At 34.3% G+C, this 27,263-nt stretch overlaps 1 protein-coding gene across 3 annotated transcripts in view; it reads right to left on the bottom strand.

Annotated features, from left to right (window-relative positions):
* Nucleotides 1-27,263, bottom strand: part of ACSS3 (acyl-CoA synthetase short chain family member 3) — a 179,282-nt gene that overhangs the window by 14,619 nt on the left and 137,400 nt on the right. For all 3 annotated transcript variants that reach the window (XM_054442754.2, XM_054442753.2, XM_054442755.2), the window contains 4 exons: nt 21,732-21,827; nt 18,585-18,648; nt 7,463-7,544; nt 4,665-4,787 (listed from right to left, as the gene is read on the bottom strand). In XM_054442754.2, coding sequence (XP_054298729.1) covers nt 4,665-4,787; nt 7,463-7,544; nt 18,585-18,648; nt 21,732-21,827 — 365 coding nt within the window. The remainder of the gene's footprint in view (nt 1-4,664; nt 4,788-7,462; nt 7,545-18,584; nt 18,649-21,731; nt 21,828-27,263) is intronic.

Here is a 27,263-nt window from a genome sequence, read left to right as displayed (position 1 = left end):
CAGGTATACAAAGCTGGTTTGAAATTCAATAATCAATGTAATCCATCACATCAATAGGCTGAAGAAGGAAAACTACATGATCATATCAGTAGATGCAGAAAAAAATAAAAAATTTGACAAAATCCAATACCCATTCATGATAAAAATATTAAGCATACTACGAATAGAGGGAAACTTCCACAATTTGGTGATGAACCGTCTACAAAAAAACCTAGAGCTTACATCATACTCAATGGTGAGAAATTCAAAACTTTCCCACTAAGATCTGGAACAAGGCAAGGATGTCTACCCTCAACCATATTTTCAACATCATACTGGCTAGTGCAACAAGACAAGAAAGACAACACCAAACTAGGTAGTGCAATAAGACAAGAAAGCAATATAAAAGGTATACAGACTGAGAAAGAAGATATAAAACTGTATTTGTTTGCAAACAACGTGATTGTATATATGCAGAATATCCAAACAGACAAAAGCTTTGAAAATTAAATTGACATTGAAACCACAGTCCACAGAAAGTGGGTAAAGCTGTGTAGTCTGATCCTAACTGGGCTGACCACTTCCTAAAATAAATAGCCACAGGAACAGAAATGCAGAAGATTTAAATAGGATCCAGAACCTCATGATGTAATATTCAAAATACTCGGGATAAGATTTAAAATAGACATTTATCAGGAAAATCTAAACATCTTTTAAGAAAAAAAGACAATCCCTAGACCCCAAACTCAAGATTACCCAAATATCAGAATTATCAAAAAATTTAACTTAAATATTAAAACTATGGGGAAATAAACGTCTAAATTTACCAGTGCTCCTGTAAAAAGCCCTAGCCTCCTGAGACTCTTCAAACTTCTGAAAAATTAGACCTATAGTCATTTGCCTAATGAATTGCTCAGATCTTAAAGGATAATAAAACTTTAATTTATCTGTCAAGGCCGAATGTGTATAGTCCAGACTAGATCCCTAGTATAAACTCCCAAGAAGCTGGGGAGATTGGCTCACTATCTTCTTGGGTATTTACCTGCTAAAAAGAGATTAATTCCCAGGAGTTAGAAACATTTCAAGGTTGTAAAACTGGAGATGCACAGGGTGGTCTGGCTCTTGGGGCTATTTTACTTATATATTAAAGAATTAGAGATTTGATTAAAGACATTATGTTTTTAAGAAGAGCCTTCAGGAAGGATGGCTGCCTCCCTCCCTTTTAAGTAGAGAAAAATCATTTTTTTAACTTTCATTTATGGAGAATCTGGCTACTCATGTAGGAAAAATTGCCATTGGCTTTCATTGGGTCATAATAAGACCTTGGGTAAGGTGGAAATAACACTCTTATTAAAAAAAAATCTGTCAAAAGTGAATATTAAAAACCAAACAATAACCATGGCCCAAGAAGAATGGGCAAAAACTCTTGCTATGAATGGAATCATAGACGTTCTCACAAATTAATAAAAGCTACAAAGAAAGAACCAAAATAAGTTAAAAGAGAGAAGGAGGAGAATGAAATAAGAGAATGAAAGAGAGAAGAATCAAAAAGAATAATAATAAACTGGTAGGCAGATATATAACTATATCAATAATTAAATGTAAATTATCTGAAAACACTAAATGATGAAGATTGCCAGATTGGATAAACATAAAAACAAATATATGCTGTCCATATGAACTAAGTAGGTGCTGTCTACAGGAAACCCACATGAAACATAATACAGATAGATTAAAAATGAAAAAATGAAAAAAGATCAATGATTCAAATATGATTCAAAGAAAAGAATGGCTATATGATTACCACAACAGTAGATATCAGAATAAGGAAAATTACTATTGATTAAAAATATTAATAATAATAACAGTTATTATTAATTATACGAATCAATGTACAAAAACAGTAATTCATTGCAATCACGTAAAGTTTGTCCCAGGAATGCACGACTGGTTCAACAGCTGAAAATTATTTAATGTAATTCACATAACATGGTTAAAAAGAAAAATCACATATTCCTATTAATAGAGGCAGAAAAAGCATTTGATAAAATTCAAAATTCATTCATAATTAAAAATAACACTTCAGCAAATTAGAAATACAAAAACAATTATTCAGTTTGATAAAGTGTGTATTTACAGAAATACCTACAGTTAGCACCATTCTTGCCTTTACCCTAAGATCAGGATAAAGACAAGTGTGTCTGCTCTTACCAGTCTTATTCAACATCCTATCCCAAGTTCTAGCCAGTTCCAAAAAGCAAGAAAAAGACATAAAAAGCATTCAGATTGGAAAGGAGGTAATAAAACTGTTTTTATTCACATGTAACATAATTGTTTACACAGAAAGTCTCAACAAGTCTACCAAAAATACCGCTAGAGCTAGCAAGCAAGTTAAACAAGATCATAGGTTACATATCAGTCTGCAAAAAGGTCAGTAGTATTTCTATCCACTAGCAATGAAAAATTTCAAACGAAAGTTTTTAAAAAATGTATAATAGCTAAAAAATTAAATACTTAAACATAAACTTAACAAAACTTGTTCAGAATCTGTATGCTAAAAAGTACAAAGTATTAAAGAAACATACCAAAGAAGTCCTAAAGAAAGAAATATACAAAACTCATGGATTGAACTCAGTAAGTTTGAAATAGCAACTTTTCTCCAATCAATATATGGATTTAACACAATCTCAATCAAAATTTATGCATGGGTTCATTGTACCTATAGAAAATTTTATTCTAATATGTATATGGAATACCTAAAGGAACTAGTATAGCTACAACAAGACTAAGAAAGAAGAGCAGATGTGGAGGACTCCCAATATTCAACTGTAAGATACACTACATAGCTACAGTGTCAAGGCAGTATATTCGTAAAAATATAAACACGTAGATCAATGAAATAGACAAGATATTCTAGAAACAGACTCACTCCAATATTATCACCTGATTTTTGACAAAGATGCAATGGCAATTCAATACAGAAAGGGCAGTTTTTTCAACAAATGATGCTGGAACAACTGGCATCCACTTAAAAAATTATTTATCAACCTACACCTTGCACTATATTAAAAAATTAAATTTAAATTTAAAATGATATAAATGTAAAACAATAAAACTGAATGTAAAACATAAAACTATAAAACTCTTAGATGAAAACAAAAGAGAAAATCTTTGTGATGCTGAGTTAGGAAAGCATTTTTATATACAATACCAAAATCATAATCCATAAAAGAAAAGAATGATAAATTAGACTTCATCAAACTGAAAAGTATTTTTTTTTTCTCTGTTATGGGCACTTTTAACAAAATAAAAAGATCAGTCAGAAACTAGAAAAAGAAATTGCAAACTGCATATCAGATAAAGGACTTGTATATAGAATATATAAAGAACTTACAAAACTGAACAAAAAAAAAGAAACAATCAAATTTAAAAAAAAATGGGCTGAAGATTTTGACAGACACCTCATCAAAAAAGATATATGGATGGCAAATAAGCTTGTGAAAAGATGCTCAATATCATTAGTTATTACAGAAATGCAAATCACATGCACAATGAGATACTATTACACACCGAGTAGAATGGTTTAATAAAGAGTAATGACACAACCAAGTTCTAGAAAGAATGGGAAGAAGTATGAACCCTTAAATACTGCTGGTGGCTATGTAAAATAGCACAGTCACACGGGAAAACTCTTTGGTGGTTTCTCATAACCTTAAACATACACTTAATATACAACCCAGAAAACCCACTCTAAGTATTTGTCCTAGAGAAATAAAATATTTTTTTACACAAACACCTGTATTTGAATGTGTATAACAGCCCTATTTATAATTGCTGCAAACTAGATATAACCCATATGTCCTTTAATGCATGAATGGATACATAAACTTGTTAGTACAGCCACACAATGAAATTCTATACAGCAACATAAGAAGGCAAATTCTTAATAAATGCAACAACTTGGAAGAATCTAAAATGTATTTTCCTAAATGAAATAACCCAGTCTCAAAGGTTACAAGACTGTATCATCTATTTATACAAAATTGGAGAGAAGACTAAAACATAGGAACAAAGAAAAAAATAAGGGGTACCAGAGTCAGAATAGAAAGGTGACATTATGATGGAATTATCTGACAGCGTTGAAATTGTTTTGTATCCTTTCTGAGGTGATGGTTACAAGAAACTGTATTAGTATAAATTCTCATAGTATTGTATAACAAGAATGTAGATTTTACTCCATAGGAGTAAGTAATTAAAAAACCTCTTCTGGAGACTTCATGTGACTTACATCGGAAGAAAATTCTCAGGATTTAAGAGCACAGTAAAATGTTTAATCCTATACTACTTAAAGACCATGTGCAAACCTGATGATTAAACATGAGTAAATCAAGAAGCTAGAGGCATTCAAGTGCAAGTATTAAGAAGCAAATGTACACAGGCTGTCCCATAAAGAAAAAAATATATGTAAGTGTTTAAAACTCTTCACTACCACCCAGGGATGTGGGAGTGTAGGGAATATGAATATCTAAAAGAGAAAGTGAGGTGGGAGAGATATAAGAGTAACCCAGCCTGTGCTGCAAATGAAGGGTGTGGTAATTTTCCAAGTGAAATAACCTCAGTATTGTCTTCAGTGCAGCTCTGTGCCTAAGCACTACTTGGAATAGAATACCAATATTCATCAATACCTCTTCAATGGCACCTGCAGAAATTCTGTGGCCTGCAACATTTATTACATCATCCACTCGAGACATAACATACACATAGCCTTCTTCATCCATGTAACCAGCATCCATGGTATCATAATATCCCTGAAAACAAGAAAAAATAACATTTGATTAGCATGTACCGTTAAGTAATGTAATCATTTTAAACTTGGTAAAATATACAATGTAATAGAAATGGATTTACTGTGAACATTTTCTGTTTTTCGTAACTAGACTAGGAAATTACACTACTTTTTATCTGGCAACTGTACTAGAATCTCTTTGCTCCTCTAACAGCCAAGAATAAGTTGAAGTGTTTTTAGAAATGTTTAAGTGTTTGAATATAGAGTTGTAAAGTTTATGAATCCAATTTCTTTTTTTAATGGAGAAGTAATAGCTCAATACTAATTCTAATATACTTTGATATTGCAAACTAATTCTTTGATACATTTCTTCTTTAATTGTGTTAACTTTTAAAAGCTTTAAAGCTCCCAATGAATAATTTCCCAAAACAGCAGTAGTTTATTAATATGGGTTAGGATTGGACTCAAGCTTCAGTGAAATTTAATAGTAAGTATGAAATTTAATTTTTAGTCACTCAAAGTAAAACATTTTTGCTCATCTAGAAATGACAGTAGAATAAGAATAATAAGAATAAAAAGTAGAAAAAATAAATATTATTTTTCCTAATGCTTCTGAGTTATTTTGATACCTATGTTTATGAACATGGACTTTAGTACAAATCCTGGAAAGCCACTATTGTGTTTCTTAGACTTTCTGAGACTCAGTATTCTCATCTGTTAAATGGGAAAATGAGTTCTGCCTTTTTTTTTTATTTTTTTTTATTTTTTATTTTTTATTATTATTACTATTATTATTATTATACTTTAGGCTCTATGGTACATGTGCGCAACGTGCAGGTAAGTTACATATGTATATATGTGCCATGCTGGTGCGCTGCACCCACCAACTCGTCATCTAGCATTAGGTATATCTCCCAATGCCATCAAAAAGTGGGCAAAGGACATGAACAGACACTTCTCAAAAGAAGACATTTATGCAGCCAAAAAACACATGAAAAAATGCTCAACATCACTGGCCATCAGAGAAATGCAAATCAAAACCACAATGAGATACCATCTCACACCAGTTAGAATGGCAATCATTAAAAAGTCAGGAAACAACAGGTGCTGGAGAGGATATGGAGAAATAGGAACACTTTTACACTGTTGGTGGGACTGTAAACTAGTTCAACCCTTGTGGAAGTCAGTGTGGCGATTCCTCAGGGATGAGTTCTGCCTTCTAAGGCTTCTGTGAAGCATGCATGAAACAGTGTATATAAATGAAAGAGGACAGACTCTGGCACATCATGAGCTCTCAATAATTTTACTGCAATTAATACTTTTATTAATATTAGAGAGGCAATCTAGAGTAGTAGTTAAGAGTATGAACTCTCAAGCCTGACTATTTTGGTTCATCTCAGTTCCATCACTTCTCACTTATTTGAACTCACGGGAAGTTACTCAACCCTTCTGTGCTATTATTATTCCTCAAATAATAGGTTTGAGATCAGGTAAAAAGACAGAGTACAGAGTCACTTCACATAGTGTAGACATAAACAGCGGCTTTGAGGGAGCTTTTAGTGTTAAAGGTGATCATGTTAATACTACATGCACATATCATTTGCCATTGTCAGGCTATAACCAATCATCTCACTACCTGCACTCTGATGATTTAACTGTGGCCCGTCATGCAAATAGATTGGGCTTACTGGAGTCAACTATACTGACAAGTCTTCCCTGCCACACTCTATCAGGGGATGTTTAATCTTGGCTATTGAGGTCATTCAATGCTGCAAATTCTTTCTAAAGAAAACTATTTTAATTATTTTCATTTGGTTGATTAGGTTATCTGTCCTTCACTAACAAATAATAAAGATAAAATGCTAAGTACTTCCGCAAACTTTTTTAGTGAAATTCTGTTCATTCAGAATTTTGCTTAGTGAAAAATGAGGACCAGGTGTCCCTGTTGGGGTTAGGCGGTGGGAATGGGGGGTGGTAGTAGAGGGACAACAGACAGATGATGTGAGCAGACCCTGATGTGTTTTATTAATGAAGTGCTGTTATAAACATAACACACATCACCACGGCATGGAGTAACAAGTTTCACACAATGACAGAATGTGAAACAGGAAGGCACTTTTTGTTATCCAGGACGCTGGGTGTTGGGCTTTGAGTACACTGTTTCTGTCTCGTATCTGTATTTTTAAAATGAGATTTAAAAATAAAGAGCTCAGAGGACATTCAAAAAGTGGTGTCAAAAATAAAGAAGTGGAAAAATACAACTTCTGGGCAAGCTGAATGGATTTTGCTCATATAACCAGTAAGAGGTTAAAGGGACCTAATGGCATTATATAATTCTGATTTGTTGCTCTCTGTCTGTTGATACAGAGGAATCCAGTAGAGGAAACATATAGAAAGTCCAAAAAACATCTTTATGTAACAAATAATGTCCTGATACTGAGGACTATTAAACTCTAGGAAAAGCTGCTAATAAAAACCAAGAAATTTCTATGTCTAGAGACTGACTATAAGTATAAAATTGACGTATTTAGATAATTATGAGTTGGGCATTCTTATCCCTGGGAATTGGAAACTGGTCCAGATAACCTTTAAAAGTTTCTTTTTGATCTACGATTCTAGGAGCAAGTTTCTCAATTTAATAGGCAAGAATTATAGAAAAGTACATAAGAAGATAAAAAAGCATATTAAAGTTCTTACAGGAAATTTTTCAAAGTATAAATGCTTGAATGCTTCCTGATTCTTCCAGAGTCCTGAAAAAGCCCCAGGTGGCAATGGTAACCTTATATAAAAACAGAGAAGTTAAAATTATGATGAAAGTGGTAATAAAGACAGGTTGATTAGAACTATTATTTTTCTAGTGTGATAGATAATTACAATTCAAATCCCACATTGAAATATAACCCCTAAATCTGCTGGACAGATCATGTCTAACAGAGGTTTATGTAGCTGACCATTGTACAGCAGAATTGTTGAAGAATGACTTTAGTCTCTGGAAAGTGCACAAAAGGCACAAGTATGTGGAAATCAAATAACTATTAGCAATAAGCATTGCTTCAATGAAAAACATAATATCTGCAAAAAAAGAACCAAAAAACGTGTCACTGAATTACTTTCTTAGAAAACTATTATTTCACCATTGAAAAGTTAATTTATTTTTTGAAGTACCAAGATATTGTCATCTTTGCCTGTCTCTTTGTATAATAGAATATTCTAATTAAACACCCAGTGTAAAAACTTATTTCATAATCAATATGCCTCCCTCCGCTGGGAATTCTCTCTTACTGCTTCCTCCTCTTTTTTCTTCTCATAATCATCCAGACTTATGTGATTTCTCACTTCTATAAACACATGGAAATGCTTCAGTGTAGAAAATATACAGAACTATGTATCTTTTGTTTTCAGCAAATTTCCTCCTTATACTTCTTTCATTTATAGGGTCAAACAGGTGTTATATGCATGGCAAGGGCTTAACCTCTATCTATCTACTTGTTTATCTATCTATGTATCTATCTATGTTTACATACATAAATGAAATTCTCATATTTGTTCCTTGTAGGAAGTGCCTACTAACAAAGACAACCACTCAAATTGCTTTCTGAACACAGAAACCTTTTAGATACTTTATTTTGGAATTTTCAATACTGTAAAACATAGGGGCTTTCAAAATCTACCCTCCCATATTTATACAATAAAAACATACTAAATGGAGTTGTAAATTCGTAGTTTTCATGCTGAGAAAATTGAAAATGAAGTACAGATGGCTAGTGTCCACATAAGATGACATCTCACACATTCCCCACAAGCAGGATTTTTGGGTATGACAGTACAAAAGAAAGTAGTGTGATCACATGGCCACCTCAATATTAGAACTTCATGGCACTGAATTTTACTCTCACATTCTGTCAGGAACAAAATGCTGTTACAAGTGGAAGCAGCTGCTGATGTCTCCTTGGGCAGCCCAGCAGATATTGCCCACTTCTATAATGTCCAGCCTCCCAGTAGTGATCCTGGGGAGTTCTCCCTTGCTACATGCTCTTTATTTAAAATTATTTTAAGACAGAGGAAATATACTACGTCAGCATTTCTGGACTTCATGTAATCACATAAAATGCACATAAGGGTATTTTGTAACCTGTAAAATAATCCAAAGAAATGCTGTTGTGTTGTTGCTATTGCTGTTGTGATTATTACTGTTTGCCGAATCTGTATGAAGGCAATAGGTTGAAGCCAATAATCCCTCCAGGTTCTCTTAACTGTGCTTATTATGTAAATAATTGTAAATAACCATACATGTAAATACATAACATCACTACATCAGTTTGTTTTAATTGTTAATATTTTACAGAAAAGTGTAAAATCATCGATTTTTTAAGCATTGAAATAGAATATGACTATAACAAATACTAAAAATCAACTTAGCAGCACTTTCAGGATGCTGAAGGCGAAAAAGTGAAGAGGATCTTAGGAAAAAAGTGGCAAATCACATGCCAATATGGGCAAAGAGAGATAACATTAGTGAGTGAAGCAAATTGTATGTAAAATAAATGATAATAAACCTGATGAAGATGCATTCTGCTCGCATATTAAATAAGAGACAATTTTCAGTTGCTCCCAAGAAATATATAATGATATATAGGGTTTTTCTGTAGTTTATGGTGCCATTTTTAACATATACATGGGTATTGGAAATTATTGCTCTACTATACTAAAGAAAAAGAAGAGGTATCTGTGATAATCAATGGCAGCTGACATTTATGATGGATTGAGGGCAATAGAGAGTGGTGGAGTCTGAAGCAAATTACAGTTTACATGCCAGGTACAATGGGAACAGCTGTTTCTTAGTTCCACCTGATTTCTGGTATACAGGAGTGCTGATCCAAATATCTGAACATGTAATATTGCCCATGATGAGAGCTATGCATATCAAAAAATATATATTAAACAGGCATTTTTTCCCATTTTATGTACCCCAAATCAAACATTTTGGTCCACCAGCATCCACACACTATCTGCTCACAGCAGAGACTCCTAACTGTTTGCAATCATAACCTAAATGAGTTAGTATTTAGTGCTCTTTACAACAGCTGAGTGTCCTGGTAGCCTAGTATGTACCTAATCCGGAGTGTACAGATAGGACCAAGAGGATTGTATTTTACAGAAAGAATATTACTAGAGAGAAAGGGAAAATCTCATTCTTTTCAGAAGTCAATTATGTTTGCAACTTCTATTTTTAAAAGAAGATGTCCTGCTAACCTGCATTTCCTCTTGCTTCCTGAGAAAAAATACGGTGCTAGCAATTTGTAATAGAGTATATTCTTATAATTAATTGATGCCTACAGGATGAAAGCATAGGTAGCCATCTCCCAGAAAAAACTAAGCCTTAAGGACACAGGCTTCCAGAGCTGTTGCACAAAACTTTAAATATCTGCACAAAGTTCCTGAAGAACAAGGACAATACACATTTTCATACCATCACTCATTCTTACAAGAAAGGTCTGAGTAAGTTTATATATACCTGTAGACCCTGGGAATTAAGAATAACACACCATGGGGTGCATCAACACTGAGGACTCTTTTGAACCCCCTGAAATTTAGCGTAAAACTTGTCTGTATGTTTCCCAGGAGAATGTCTTTGGCTTTCATCTAATTATTCGAAGGTTGGTAACAATCACCAAATATTAAAACCTCTGTTCAATGAAAAGCTCAACCTAAAATGTACTTCAGTGGTAAAAATAGGCATCCTAATCATATCAAAAAGTACCCTTAATCTTAATTATTAAGAATAGAAAATCTCAGCTCTTCACTTTCTCTCTGGAATTAAAGCCACCCTTATAGACGGACATCATATGTCTAGCTGGTTCTCTTTGGATTACAGAGGTGATTGCTATTAAATATGACACTTGGTGCTGGGAAATGGCAGTGAGGAGAATAAGAAAAAGAGTGAGAAGTGGGAGAAGAAGTAAAAGAGATAAAATTAAAAGAATGAGGTCCCAGAATAGTGAAAGGATAAAAGCAGATGATGGTATCATTCAAATCATCCTGTAGAGGCATCTAACAAATAATTCAATATATGCAATATGTGGCAGATATTTTGTACAAAAGAAAACACGAGAAAGGAGTAAGCTCAAAGAATTTGACATGCAGAAAGTGATCTATGATTTTGATCTTGAAGAATAGGTTCATGAAGCTGAGAAAGGAATAAGAAGGAAAGACACTTCATGCTGTGTGACCAACGTACCTAAACCCTTCCTTCCTTTCATGTGTTTCTTCATTTCATTCATTCTTTCCATTCAGTCAGTTAATCAGCAAATAGATACTGATTTCTTAAAATACGTAAGGTATAGCAATAAGGGCTTAAAAATGAAGTGAATAATGAGTGCACAAGTATAAATGATCTGCTCAATCTAATCAACACTTACAGTGTGTGTGTATGTGTGTGTGTGCATGTAAATAGTCCTCAACATTATGAATAGGTATGATGGTTAATTCTATGCATCAATTTAGCTTGGCCAGGGTACCCAGATATTTGGTCAAGCATTCTAGGTGTTTCTGTGAAGGTATTTTTTAGATGAAATTAACATTTACGTCAGTAGATTTAGAGGAAATCAGATTATCCTCCATAATGTGAATGGTCCTCATCCAATCAGCTGAAGGCCTTAATAGAAAAGAAAGTCTGATCCCCCAGTAGGAAGAGGGAATTCTGCCTTCAGACTCAAACTACAACTTTTCCTGGGTCTTCAGCCTGCTGGCCTGTCCTGCAAATTTTATACTTGCTAGCCTTCACATCTGCACGAGCTAATTCCTTAAAACAAATATTTCTTCCTTTCTATAGATATGTGTGTATGTGTATATATATATATATATATGTGTGTGTGTGTGTGTGTATGTGTGTGTGTGTGTGTGTGTATGTGTACATCCTATTGGTTCTATTTCTTCGGAGAACCCTGACTAGTACAATAGGACATGTTAAAGCCAAGTTACCAAATGTGTTTTAAAAACAAAGGACATAATTGGATCTTTGTTCTAGGAAGTGTGCTAAAGCTGGTGTGATGAACTGGATAACGAGAAGCCACAGCAAGAGAATGAAAATTAAGTGTGAGGGCCGAAGAAAAGAGAAAAATCAAAGCTGACTCTGAAAGTTTCTATAGAAAGTTTCTATTCTAGATGGAAACAAAGTTTCTATTCTAGATCAACAGTGATGCCAACACAAAGAGCACAATGTAGTAAAAGCAGTATTTTCAGGAGAGGTGGCATTTTGGGATTTGTAGAAGTAGAGAGGTGACAGATAATTTGTTTAGATACTTGGTTTTAGCAACCTGTGGCATCATAAATGGAGCTATCAAGTAATATGTCAATAAATACATGTATGAAATCAGAAGAGAGATGAGCCTGGGTGGATATATTGATATACTCACCATGTGTAGCTAGGTAATTACAGAAATCTTAGAAATTGGTGAGATGATTCGCGGAGAGAGTATAAAAGAGGAAAAATAGTTCTACGGCTAAATATCAGTGTTAAAGAAATATCAAAGAAAAAACTCCACTGAGGAAAAAAAAAAAAGAAAAGAAAATCAGAGATATTATGAGAACCAGGGAAAAGTAGTATCTAAGAAGCCACTAGAATACAGTTTTAATAATGACCTAGTATGAAACAAGGTTAAATGAACTGTAAATTTTGTTTGAAAGCAGATGCAACAGTGATCATGGAACTTAGTAATTAAGATATTTTGAGTTTTCTCATGATTGTCATTTCAATGGAGTGGGGAAAGCAACAGCTGGAGTGATTAAGAAATAAACAGGAAGTAAGTAGAGACTGTAAGGTTAGACTATACTTTTTAAAATTTGTGGCAATCGGAAGGAGATGTATATGTCAGTGGCTTAATGCACAAAGGCAGGTTGATTTAGTATGAGAAAGATTTGAGTGGAAGTAGCCAGCGGAGAGAGAGGATGGAGATTTGAACAGTAGAGAAGAAAACACCAGAGGAATTATTCAATTGCCTTGTTTATTTATTCATTTATTTATGCGTTAACACAAACATTCATTTTCTTCCTTCGGTCAATATTTGTTAGGTGTTTGGTATTCCTCATGCACTGTGCTACACATTAACAATACAAGGATATAAACTATGATCACAGACACATGGAGATCCTAGCACTTTGTGAACTACAAGAAAAAGAAATTTAGTATTTTTAGAATACTGATAGGGAAGATAGTGAATGATGTCTACTCCATTAAGTTAATGAAGCGACATCAAATGCAAAGATTCAAGTGTTCATCAGGTGAACTTTACAGAAGGTAGTTAAACTCTGCCTTGCCAGTAGTGCTTGGAAGAGACGTTTTTATCCCCATCCAAGGTGTGGACCTGCTGGAAATAGCATGTGTGTTTGTCCCAAGTTATTTTTGAGATGCTCTCAGAAAACTACTTCATCATTCACAAGTCTAACTGAGGATCAGCCTGAAAAGCAAGATATGAAATTGCAATTGGTAATTGATAGGATAAAATAAGTGCATGCTTTCTGTTCCTCACTAACAAGTTGTGGTATCTTAAAAAATCAGATGTGGTAATTTGAATATTGAGAAAAATCTCTAAAGAAAGACTCATAAAGGAAGACATACAATATTCCTAAAGAAAAGGGAAAAAGAAAAAAGGATTCATAACTGGAATCATGTGTTTTTAATAGACACACACATACAGAAACACACACACACACAAAGTAGTTCCCCTTTATCCACATGGAATATGTTCCAAGACTCTCAGTGGGTGCCTGAAAAACCACGGTAGTACTGAACCCTACATCTAATAAGATTTTTCCTATACATACATAGCTATGATAAAGTTTAATTTATAAATTAGGCACAGTAGGAGATGAACAGCAACAACTAATAACAAAATAGAACCCTTAGAACAATATGCCAGCATCACTACTATTGTGCTTTAGGGCCATTGTTAAGTAAAATAAGGGTTGGTTGCACACGAGCACTGTAACACCTAGACAGCCAATCTGATAACCAAGACGGCTACTAAGTGACTAACGGGCAGTAGTGTAGAAAACATGGATGCACTGGACAAAGGGCTGATTCACATCCTGGCAAGACTAAGCAGGACAGTACAAGAATTCATCACCTATTCAGAATGGTGTGCAATTATTTATTTCTGAAATCTTCCATTTAATAACTTTGGACTGTGGTCGACCACAGGTAACTGAAACTGCATGAAGTGAAACTATGGATAATAGGGACTGCTGCATGTGCATACACACACACACACACACACATATATATGCATATATATTTACATATATATTTTACATATATATATTTACATATATATTTTACATATATATATTTACATATATACATGTAAACATGTGATAAGAAAATGTGATCAATGAAAGAAAACATGGGGAAAGAAGCAATAAGATCCAGATAGACATTAGGTGCATATGAGCTACAGAAGATTTTTTTTTGTTGCAGTATTCCAAATTAACACCTTTCTTCTTATTGCTAAGGATTATTACACATTAAGTGAAGGTCTTCCTTCTGGAACAATGGGTGCACTGGAGCTTTTTTTCTAAAGTTACATAAAAAGAATATTTTTTTCTGTAGTTATAAGAATGTAAAAGTGCCTTGGATTGGCAGAAGGAAGGGAAAGATGCAAAAATACTAAGAAATGAACTAGTTAATACCTATACTCATCCTTCAAATTTGAAAGCAAATGCTATCACCACGTGATACCTTCCCCAACTCTGCCAGGCAGAGTGAAAGAGGGAGTTTTGGTACAACTCATCCAATTATGAATTGAGAGTCCTCTTAGAGAATTCCCTTTCCTAAAAGACCATTCTGAAGGGGAAAGGTGAATAATTGAGGCAGCAGTGACAGCCACGTGGGAAGGGAAGCACTAGAGTGCTGAGCAATCCTTAAATAGCTAGGGCAGGACAAACGATGTCCATCACCCTGGAAGATAATACATTCCTGGCCAATCGAAATATTACACTCCTAGATGCCTCCTATCCTAGATAAAAGATGGTCTATTTTTCACTGCTCCATCTGGAATTTCCATAGCAATAGAAATAAATTGAAGCCTGTTCCCTAGAGAGATCTGGGTTAAATCCCAACTTTGTACTCTCAGTATTTCCTATGGGGTCCTTAGGATTTTCTCAAGATTTTCATATGAAGTTATTTTTATCTCCCCAGAAGAGATTGACCATAATTTTTTTCCCTCAGGGCAGACAAAAGACTGGGCAATAATGTGAGTTCTAGCTGTGCAACTACTAATGTTGCATACTTTGTCATGTCTAGAATGAGGAGGATAATGTCCGCCCATTGCCTAACTCATAGTGTTGTTATAAGGCTAATAAAATATCACACTCAAAACTATATGAGATTTAAAAAGGAACAGGATTATAATTATGTGACATGCTTAGTTATACTCAAAGGATACCCAGATGAAAAGAAAGCTTCTTTGGCTCTTTCCCAAGATGGCAACGCAGTGACTGAATCATTCACATGAAGCTGTAAATATGTGAACAGGCATCGTTAACCATATCTGAAGAATGAAAAATTGTCAGGCACTAAAGTAAAAGCCACTCGGACAATTCCATACAACTCCCTCACACCCCACCATGGCTGGCAGGACACAGCACAGGGTGAACAGGCCACACTTCCAATAGCAACAATGGATCAGGTCAGAGAAAAATGTTTGTCCATCAGAGAGAAAGAGCCAGAGACCTATGGCTTTAATAACAGTGAGCACTGTGCTAGGAAAAAAGGCAATTGCAGTTAAAATTTTCTTTCATGCCCTGCTCTCTGTTGCCTGGAAATTACTGACTCATAGTTTTATTTCTGCACTTTGGAGCTCTGGATGCAATTACATGAACACCTTCTAAAATTCATGAGTATTTTGTATGCATAGGAATTCAGATCCCTTAACTTTCTTACTAAATTAACTGCCTGGAGTAGGTTTCCAAATCAAAAGAATTTTCTAACATTCATGTGGACATGAAGTTCTCTCTTCTACTAGAAAGATAAATTCTATGATTGTAAGTAATCTAATAAAACACTAAAATTGCAGGATTCCTTTTTATTATATCTTAAGGCCTATAGTAGTTTAGGAAGTGCTAAAATGGCCAACTTCTAGTTAAGGGGTCCCCAGGAGAACAAAGCAGTGATTTCCAGAATGTCATAAAGAAGAATATAGAAAAATCTAAGTGGATCAAAAGGTTCTTTGGTTTTTGTTTACTTGTTTGTTTGTTTCCACATATTACTATTTCTAAATAAGAACCTACACAAATGAGTCTTAAGATCTATAATGTGAAATGTTATAGATGTTAAATATAGAAACATCCTACACATACTGCAGGCAGCCATTGGGATATGTGAATCCTTTTTAAGTTGATAAGTTAGAGTAGAATGGCTGCTGGCAATGTGGGTTTCAAAAGGAAATTCTTGCTCTTATAGATAAAATGAGTTTCTGAAAAAAGGTTTCACAATCTGTTTTGTTAAAGAGAGAGCAGGAGAGAGAAAAATCTTGGTGGTAACTTTTGTTTTCTGATTATTTCTACCTTACTTTCTAATACAAAAAGATTTATAATATATTCAAATATCTAGTTTCACTGTTAACCTAAGAAAGGAATCAAATTCTACTGTTTGTCATAACATATTACATCATCAAGTAATTTATAATGAAATCTCAGAACCCTGGATCTGTACAATAAAATTCTTTTAGGAATACAGAGGGAAAAAAATAATTGTGAATTGGTGACAATCTAAACCGTAGAACGCTTTAAGGCAATAGTTGTTACTTTTAAGTATTTGAAATAACACTAATGGCTATAAGAAAAAAATTACAGTTTATGTGGGACATTGCTATATTTTATTATCTCTGAATGGATGTGGGGTGAAGCAGCCCATAATTAGAGTGACAAAACCCATAAGGAGTTTAAAACTGTGCTGGCATCAAATGCCACCTCTGAGATCTTGCAAAAGGTTGTTTTATGAAATAGATGACTCACAAAGTTAGGAGGTTACATAAAAATGTATGCTGCTAAAGTGCTTTGAAAAGCTCTCAAAAACTATTTAATTCCCTAAGCAAGCTAAACATCCACCCACAAACATGTTCAAATTATTAATTTCTTTAGCAGCCCTTCCCTTCTTCCCCTGCTGCTTTTCCCTTGAACAGGTCAAATTTGAACCAGCTCTATGTTAACACAGATTCTGGCTCAGAGAACTGTGAATACAAATGGTACGTTCAATATTTAATTTTTTAATCTTGATGGTTATGTTGTTTTAAAATGGAAACTTTTAACAAAGTAATATAGTGCTTACATGTTTACTGATAAAAGTGTGATAAGAATTACATCATAACTTGTATGCTTTCTATTAGCTTTCTATATAGTTAAAATATCTCTACCTGAAGAAACATCCTCTTTTTAACTACTGTTTTTCATGTAATTTTAATATAATTTAAAATATCTTCTTTACAGGAAGCAATCTTATACCAATCTCAGAATGCCAAGTAATAAGAGTTCTTTTGACTTCCAATAGAAATAAATAGGAGAGCGAATCATTTTTAAAACTTGATTTTCTGTATTTATAGTAGCTCAACCTGGTGAATTCTACTACTTAAACTCTATCAGTAAAGATGTCAATATCATGTTAATCAGAGGGACTAAAGCAACCTCTCTTTCAATTATTAAAATGTCACATACTGTGAACCTTCTAACTTAATCAACTTCCATTTCTGCTTCCACTAAAATATAAATTTTAAAGTACACATCTTAATGTAATTAAAGTAAATTTAAATATTTTCACTTTAAATGGTAGCAGTTTTGCCTATCAAATGAGCAATAATTTTAAAAAAATGTTAACAAGAAGATGGGATATTTGGTAAGTCAGGAACTTTATAAGATTATACTGTTTGACCCAGTAATTATACTTCCAGAAATCTCTTCAATACTATTGCAATTATAAGAAAAGCAGAAAAAAAAGACCAAAAAATGTTTAATATAGTATTATTTATGATCATAAAAATTCAAAAAATGCCAAGAAGCTTATACTGGGGATAAAAATTTTAAGAAACAGAGTAAAAATTAAACATGCTTATGAGACAAGGTTAAGGGAAAACAGTAATACAGAAAAATAAATTGATTCGCCATTGTAAAATGTTTGTCAAAAAGTGGAAAGTCAAATCAGAAACCGAAAATCAAATACTGCATGTTATCTTTTATAACTGAGAGCTAAATAATGGGTTCACATGGACATAATGATGAAAACTAGAAACTCTGGGGAGTCCAAAAGGTGTGAGGGAGGGAGGCAAGGGTTGAAAAACTGCCTGTTGAGTACTATGTTCACTATTTGGGTGATGGGTTCACTAGAAGCCCAAACCCTAGGATTATGCAATATACCCATGAAACAAACCTGCAATTGTACCCCTGAATCTATACCAAAAAAATGTAGAAAGTCATGTATATTATGAAGTTAATAATGTATTGCTGAGAGGTGAGAGTACAGGAACTTTATTTACTTATTCATATTTTTTGCATGTAAGTTAACTTTATCATCTATACATAACCTGTAAAATGAAAAAAAGTTATTTAAAAATATGCAAAATTTGTGGTTTTTGAAAACTGCATTTAAATTGGTCGTATTTTATGGGGCTTCTATGTTTAAATTACAACACAGCTGACACAGTTCTTAAGCAACACACAAGTTCTTTCTACAACCTCCTCAGCAGCAGTAACACTGCAATGACTCCATTTTTTCTTAGTATATACACCAGTTTTTGCCCTTTAATATAGTAGTATTGAAATTTTTGCTTACTTTACCACAATATTTCCTAAACACCGAGCCTTCAGTTTTTGCATGTTGTCATCCAAAATCATAACTACAAAGTAAAATATAAATATTCGAATAAAAATTCATAATCTTAAAGCTTAAACATTTTTCTATATTTTTATATTCAATCCAAAAAACTCTAGCTTAAGAGAGTAATCTTTTAATTCCTGTGAGACCACGAACAAATATAAACTAAAATATCTTACAAAAAAATAAAGAGCACATGTATTTGATTCCTAACAACATCAGAAATTTTCCTTCAGAATATCCCTTAAATGAAGACATCATATTTCAAACGTGGTAATTTCATCTCTATGTCTATGTCCACTAAATATATCCTTGTAATCTATTAGAAGCATCAAAAATATGTTCAGCTTTTTAAAAAGTAAAGGAAATGAAGTTTTCAAACACACCAAAAAATATTACACACAACAAAAATAAAATACTTACGAGCACCAAAAACCCCTTATTCTCATTTAAAGCTTAATATCCACTTAGGAGCTTTAAATTTGGTCAATTTAATCTTCCGAAATTTTATCTCAATACTTTCTGTGCTGTCCTGATAGAATCCTAAAAGAGTTTAGGAGATTAAAGCTTGTATCCACATTCAGTAACCCTTGGTGCAAACTAAATATGAAGATAAGTCATCATCTTCTAGGCTTTAATAGATTATTTATGTGGCCTCATTCATCCAGGTAATTCTACCTTAAGCAGATATGAGAAAAGAAGGTTGTTGCTCTCAGAAAAAAATTAATCGTTCCCTTCTTTGTGTTCCTGGAGCACTTTGTTTTAAAATTCTGTATTGACAGTTAGTAGAAGTATCTGTATCTAACTAGATTGTGAGTTCATGGAGGCCATGGCTAATTTATCTTTGTTTCCTTAAATCTCAGTACAGTGGCCAAATCACCATATGCCCTGGGCACATTCTGTAACCCGTTCAGTTTCCCCGTCAATGAAATGGGAGAAATTTCTTTCTCATCGTGCTTATGCAAGAAGTATTTTAAAAATGTATGCAAAGTGACAAGCTTGCATAAGGTACTCAATAAATGTGTTATATTAAATTAAATGTTTTTTAAACAAAAAGGATTTTCTTTTCTTTCCTAAAAGAATCCTGCCTTTTTTATTATTATACTATTTAATATTACATTATGATTTTAATCTCTAAACAATCACAAAACATAAAAATTATCAGTCATAAAGTCACTGGTTCCTTGATTATAAATGTTTAACCTGTACTGTCTGCAAGCCAGTTGCTTTCAGACAATGAGAAACTTCTGTATTGAAGTTACTTGAGGGAACAAAGCTTAACTATTTCTTACAACTAGATATAAAAATGGTACTGAAATACCACATAAATTATACAAGTTATGTGGCTTGTATAATTTATACACCCAGAGAGAGCCATCCAGAGAAATGTGTTTAACATCTTCCACCATCAGAAACCCCTAAAAATGTCTCAACACAAAACATTTTTTCTGATAAAAGGAGCAGAGATGACAGACTGTTCAAACAGAGGATTTCACTAAATCTGGGTTCACCTTTCCAGGGCTGGAGAAGTCACTGACTCCACAGAATATCTATTTCTGCCTGGAATTAAAAAAAAAATCTAAAGTATCTTTTTATAAATATATCCGCTAGGTTAAACCAAATGATCCACTTTTTTGTAACTAGCCATTGTCCTAGAAGGAAAATCCAATATTTTTATGTTAGAGAAGCAAAAGACAAATCTCTGAATTTTGTAGTTTATATGCAAATAAGAAACATATGTTAGGAATCATATTTTGTCTCCCAAAGCTGGGTTTTCTTCATAGGTCTAGTAAGCCAAATTGTGTGACCTTAAGCAAATTACAAAACCTCTGTGCCTCATTTTCATTGTCTGTAAAATGAATGTGTTAGTCTAAATCAAGTCAGTCCTCTGACTTTTCTGAAATATTAGTAGCACTACTAGCTAAGACATATTCTGCCTTTCTACTGGTAGGCACTGTGTTAATGCTTTATTGCATAACATCACAAAACAGAAGCCCTGGAAAGCATATAAAAAATATTACTCTTATTTAGAAATAAGGAAACAATGTTCGAAAAGTTATGTGGCTTGTATAATTTATACACCCAGAGAGAGCCATCCAGGGTAAATTGTTTAATAATAATGGTTACTACCGTAAATTTAAAAACAAAAATTGACAGGATATTATAGCTTTAGTCACATAAAGCCAGCATCAAAGAAATGTTTTCTTTTGGGATCCTCCCCCTTTGTTTTTATTTTTATTTTTATATTTATTTATTTATTTTTTGAGACAGAGTCTTGCTGTGTTGCCTAGGCTGGAGTGGCACGATCTCAGCTCACTGCAACCTCTGCTTCCTGGGTTCAAGCAATTCTCGTGCCTCAGCCTCCCAAGTAGCTGGGATTACAGGCACACACCACCACACCCAGCTAATTTTTGTATATTTAGTAGAGACGAGGTTTCACCACATTGGCCAGGCTGGTCTTAAACTCCTGACCTCATGTGATCCGTCTGCCTTGGCCTCCCAAAATGCTGGGATTACAGGCATGAGCCACCACTTCCAGCCTGTTTTTATTATTAAACAATAAGGTTTAAAAACTTTGTCCTTATTCCTAAATTAAAAGGCAGCATGTGTAATATATAATAAGAAATTGCAGCTTTTGAAATGAAAGCAAGCAAATTCTGAGGACAATGGTTTGCATTGTCCCCAGCATCTAACCAGCAGTGTTATCTTAAGAAAATTATTCAGTCTGTTAACCAGTTGGTTAACTCATCTCTAAAATAGTAATGATAGCTCTGAATTAAATATACTTCAGCATGAAATGAAAAGACATATATAAAGTACTGGGCCCCCAGCAGCTGTTTCCTTCATAGTAATTTCACACCCATATTCCTAACATATCTTATGAATGATATTATTTTTGTGGTTATGACAGTCATTTAGAACATATCCTGGAAATCCACAACATATTTTTGATAGCAAAAATTGAGGCATTCATTTTTAATACAAGGCATTCATTCAACCAAATTCTAATTAAGCCCCTAGTTTGTTTCATGCAACATAATACACACTAGATGCAAGAAAATGCCAAATTTATTAACATTACATATTATCAGGGTCATTCCTTACCATTGTATCCTGGAACACTTTTTCCTGCTTGCCCTGGTGGAGGTGTTTTAGAATTGCCTAATCCAACACATGATGCGGTAATTGGAGATCCAGTCTCTGGAGAAAGAAATATTATTTATCACTTCATGTTTTAACTTGAAATCATAATATTTCTTGAGTACATGCACACTCTACCCCACCCTAGTTTGGCATACAATGTAGTTGCGTTAGGAATAGATGAATAGTGCAAATATGTTATTTAAAAATTTAAAGCTATCTAGTAACTTATAAGATATCCACAGTATTAAAACTTAAGAATTCATAATTAGAAAAATTTACATAGTAGTGTTTCTTCTAAAGAAAAGAAAGGCTGTTCTAGTGTTTGTAATTGTGGATCAGCAGGCATGAAGAATGGAAAATTGTGTGACTTGGACGGTTCCATAACACACACTAAAAGCTAAAATGATCACTAGAAAAGATGCTTACTCTTGACTCACCTAAATTTATTTCATTTATCATTGTTAATTACAGCTGTGTCAACATATTTTTGTTATTTCTAGCTCATTCTCTGGAATAAGTAACCCAAAGATTTTTGAAATTATTAGGTTGATGTAAAAGTAATTGCGGTTTCTGCCATTACTTTTAATATATGGATAATATCGTCATTTAGCATTAGGTATATCTCCTAATGCTATCCCTCCCCACTCCCCCCACCCCACAACAGTCCCCGGTGTGTGATGTTCCCCTTCCTGTGTCCATGTGTTCTCATTGTTTAATTCACGTTGTGCACACGTACCCTAAAATTTAAAGTATAATAATAAAAATAAAAAAGAAGATTACACACAGAAAAAACATTTTAATAAAATGTCTTTATAAATTAAAAAAAGTATATATATACGGATAATATCATGCTCTAATTTCCTAAGAACTACACTTGCCTTGAGAACCTGCATCTAAAGCTGAATTTGGCAATACTTTATCAAGTTGTTCAGTCTGCTGTTCCTGGATGTTAGAAGCCCCAAAACACAGGGAGGAAGATGATTATACTCTGCTGACTATTTCATCAAAACCACGAACTTTCTCACAACTAGCCTGCAATGATGGACAAAAAGGCTAAATTTGTTTTCTGTGTCTCAAGTTGTAACAGACAGAATATTAGCTATTACCTGATAACCACAAGTTCTGAAAGTGTTTATTTTTAATGGAGGGATGCACTTATTAATATTGATAAAAGCAAGTTTGGAGTTAACACAATCTGTTGAATACAAAATATATATGTACAAAAGGGCAGGAAAATAGTATTTGGATAGTGAAAAGTTTGGGAATTACTTGCTTAGTACTATACACATAACCTACACATACATATACCCAAGGAATTAACTGCCAAACCCATCATATCTAAAGTAATCCAAAAAAATTAAAGGCATCCATCTTCTGAAGTACTCAGAATGTGTTCCTTCTACCATGGGCTCTACCATAATTTATCACATATTGATATCACTTTAGAATGATGGGAAGAATTTATTACTGTTTTTTACCTTCCAGAGTAGTTCATTTTATTATTCACATTTTATGGATGGTGGCTCAGCTGGCATCAATAACAGAGGATGAACTCTTGAACATCAAAACACAGTTCCTAAGTCACAGTCTAGTGCTTAAGATGCTAAGCCGTGTGGTCACTGCTGAGGATCATCGGCAAGTAACCAGAGCAGACATTTCTGATGTTTAACAAAGAGTTCTAAAGTATTTTCCAAGCATGACAAAAAAAAAGGTGGGGGGCAGGGGGGAAGGTATTTTATGAAATGGCAATCCATAGCCATCTAATACTCCTGCCGATTTTCCCCACAACATAATCAAAGCAAGGGAGGAAATCTGCATGGTCAGAAGTGTTAACAGCATTTCCCCCTCTGTTTTTTCAGAAATGTTCAGGTGCTCACCTCAGCTATCCTTCGAAATGGATATGAGAGACCAGAGCAGGGTGATGACAGGAAGCAGTCTTGTAGAGTGAGGTGCTTAAAAGAAGGTACACAGAACAAATAAGATGATAATAGGAAGAGAAGCTTGTCAGACACATTAGGAAAGGAGATACCACCTTCAAGATGCTTTTGTTACTTCTACTATCTGGTGCAAGGAAGCTGCTACAGTAAATCTATTTTAGAAGTATTTCGTATTAAGTTTAGTTTGTCAATAGGGATACACCAGTTACCTAGAGTTCAAACTCTCTACAGTTCTTACAGTGTGGATTCTCATGAAAGACGTTATCACTCTGTTGTTCCTATCGCACTGGGAGAAGGGGGATGTAGGAAAAGAAGGTGAGAGTATAACCTAGTCTTAAATAAAGCTGCAAGGCAGCAAGAAAGGATTAATGAAGCATTGTCCATCTTCACTCCCTAAGTAAGCTGATATACGAACCTCCAGAGATTCCCAAGCATCTTTCTATGGTAATTATTTATTTATAACCTTTATTCTTCATTTTCTATACATTATGATTATAAGACAACTATGAAAAGCTTATTTTTCTATATAATTAATTTGAGTCTTAAACTTTAGGGTGCTGAAAATGATTATTCATTCAGGTTGCCTAAAGTAGATAATATATGTTTGTACTTTGAACACTAGTAATTCAAGTGTTTTGTTGACTTTATTTTGATTGATTCATTCAAAGGATTAGAAAAAGAACTATTGCTGGCTGGGCATGGTGGCTCATGCCTGTAATTCCAGTACTTTGGGAGGCCAAGGCTGGTGGATCACCAGAGATCAGGAGTTCGGGACCAGCCTGGCCAACATGGTGAAGCCCCATCTCTACTACAAAGACAAAAATTAGCCAGGCGTGGTGGTACGCGCCAGTAATCCCAGCTACTTGGGAGGCTGAGGCAGGAGAATTGCTTGAACTCAGTAGGCGGAGGTTGCAGTGAGCCGAGATCACGCCACTGCACTTCAGCCTGGGCGACAGAGCAAGACTCCATCAAAAAAAAAAAAAAAAAAAGGAAAGAAAGAAGGAAGGAAGGGAAGGGAAGGGAAGTGAAGGAGCGGGGTGGGGAGGGGAGGAGAGGAGAGGGGAGGGGAGGGGAGGGGAGGGGAGGGGAGGAGAGGAGAGGAGAGGAGAGGAGAGAGAACTATTGCTAGTGACTTGTAGAAAATACAGTCAGACAAAATGGCAGCTCCTAGGACTCTAAGCATATTAAGGAATCATAAGTAGAACAAAAGTGAGCTGAAAAAGACCGTAATTGTTGTTACAGATACTTTGGTTCTCTTTCTTTGTACCTCTGAACATCCTGGGACCCAAGGACTGACGCATCTTCAATATAAAGATATACATATTTCCTTACACACTTATGCATACAGACAAGATAAGCACTCTTGCTCTCAAACTGGTCCATGTGCAGAATAGGCTTCTGATTAGTGACAACCCCTAAGCATGCTGCAATCCTTAACTGAAATCCTATGAACTCCCAAAGCCCCATTTTAAGGATGTTCTAAAAACATCTGCTTCACACTACCCGGCCTATAATTAAGTGGCTAGCAGTTATTTAGGGAGACAAGAAATCTAGATGTCATGTTGTAATTGGGAAATAGCTACAATAAACAAACCAGAGCATTCTCTTTGTAGAAGAGCATTGGATACTTCATTTAGAGAAATCCTTACAAAAGCACCTAACCTTAGAAACACAAAATGTTCAGCAAATCACCAGCATAGTTTCTTTAGATAAGAGACAGCTAGGAAGAAGATGAACAGAGAATTGAAGGGTGTGAAGAATGTCACCTTAGCACATTTATACTCACCCTGCGTTAGAAGCTAATAGAGAAATTTCCTTGCTTTTAATAAAGGACAAACTTCATGGTATCTTTACTGCATGTCTTTACTGACTCACTCTACTTTATTATATAATAAGCTGTTACCTAAATGAATTTACTTTAAAATTTATAACTCTGAAGTAAAAACAGGGAAGACAATTAGATACATATTTTCCAATATGAATTATGCTATATACCAAGAATCGAGTGCTTTTAATCTATATAATTGCATTTAGTCCCACTACTACAAGACTACAGGGAGAAAAGGGAGTATTCTTTTTACTGATGAAAAATTCTGAGGATTAGCCAAGAAAATTTAAATAACTTGTTCTAGTTTTCATAGTTCTTTCAAAGAAGGAGAAGAATGGAATAGACAAGTACCACTGCCGAAGCTCTCAAGTAACAGACAGAGGATGAGAAAGGAATAAAATCACCTAGACTGTGTCTCAGTAGAGGAAGAAAAATCCCTATGGCAGGAAGTGAGCCCAGTCTCCCATACTTGCAAACAGCATTACTGGTGGTACAAATCACTTATTAGTAAATAGTTTTTGAGCAGCTATTATGTGCTAGGTGCTGTTGTTAGAACTGGAGATACAATAAACAAAAGTAGCCAAAATTTCTACCCGCGTGAAGACCTCCCAATTTCTAACTGGGGAGATAATGAACAACATATTATACAAGAGTAAAACATGTGGTGTGTAAAAGAGTGATAAATACTAACAGAAAAAGGAAACATAAACCGAGTATGAAATGTCATGGAGAGGGTTTTCAATTTTGTATTGAACAGGAAAGACCTCCCTGAGAAGGTGACATTTGAGTAAACATCTGAAAGAAGAGAGGACATGTGACACATAGATATTTAGGGGAAAAGAATATAAGAGAAGGGAAACTCAAGTTCAGAAGTCCTGAGGTCGGTTTATACCTAGAGTGTTTGAGAACAGTGAGGCAGCCAATGTGACTGAAATAGAATCACAGAATTAACAAAAAGTATTAATAGGAAATAAGGTCAGAGAAATAGTGAGGAGGCAGATCATGCAGGAATACTTCAAAGTCATCCTAAGACCTTAGTCTGAGTGACACTGTAAGCTAATGAGGGCTTCTGAACAAAAAATTAATGAATCATAACAATGTAAATATAATTTATTTAAATAATTACACACCATTCAGGTTCTATGTCCATGTTTAATTTATTTGGGCTGCAAGAGAGATGTGTAGCAGGAAATGCAGAGACAGACAGAGGCTGTATTAGAATAACTAGTTAATAGATTTCTGTGGCTTTCTAAACATCAGGGACCAATTCACATGATAATTCACAAGACTGACAGAAAAACTAGGGCCCAGTTGGGTGGCAGATGACAGACAGACTGTGTGGGTAGATGGTCCACATAAACCAAAGATAATCCCTTTTGTTATGTAAGTGTGAACATGTATAAAATTGATACATTTCTAAAAGAGAATTTGGCAGTTCTTATAAAAAATCCTTAATCTACCCATTTTGACATGATGTGATTATTACATACTGCATGCCTGTATATTTCGTGCAACCTATAAATATATACATCATGTACCCACAAAAATTGAAATTAAAAATTTAAAAAAAAAGAGGTTCATGACTGCATTTCCAGCATTTTGGGAGGCCAAGGCAGGTGCATTGCTTGAGCCCACAAGTTTGATACCAGCCTGGGCAACGTGGTGAAACCCCATCTTACAAAAATACAAAATACAAAAATTAGCCAAGTATGGTGGTGCACACCCAGT

This window comes from Pongo pygmaeus, chromosome 10 (genome assembly GCF_028885625.2).
Source record: "Pongo pygmaeus isolate AG05252 chromosome 10, NHGRI_mPonPyg2-v2.0_pri, whole genome shotgun sequence".
Classification (NCBI taxonomy): Eukaryota; Metazoa; Chordata; class Mammalia; order Primates; family Hominidae; genus Pongo; species Pongo pygmaeus.
Note: the sequence above shows the minus strand (reverse complement) of the source record. Positions and strands in the feature narration are given on the sequence as shown.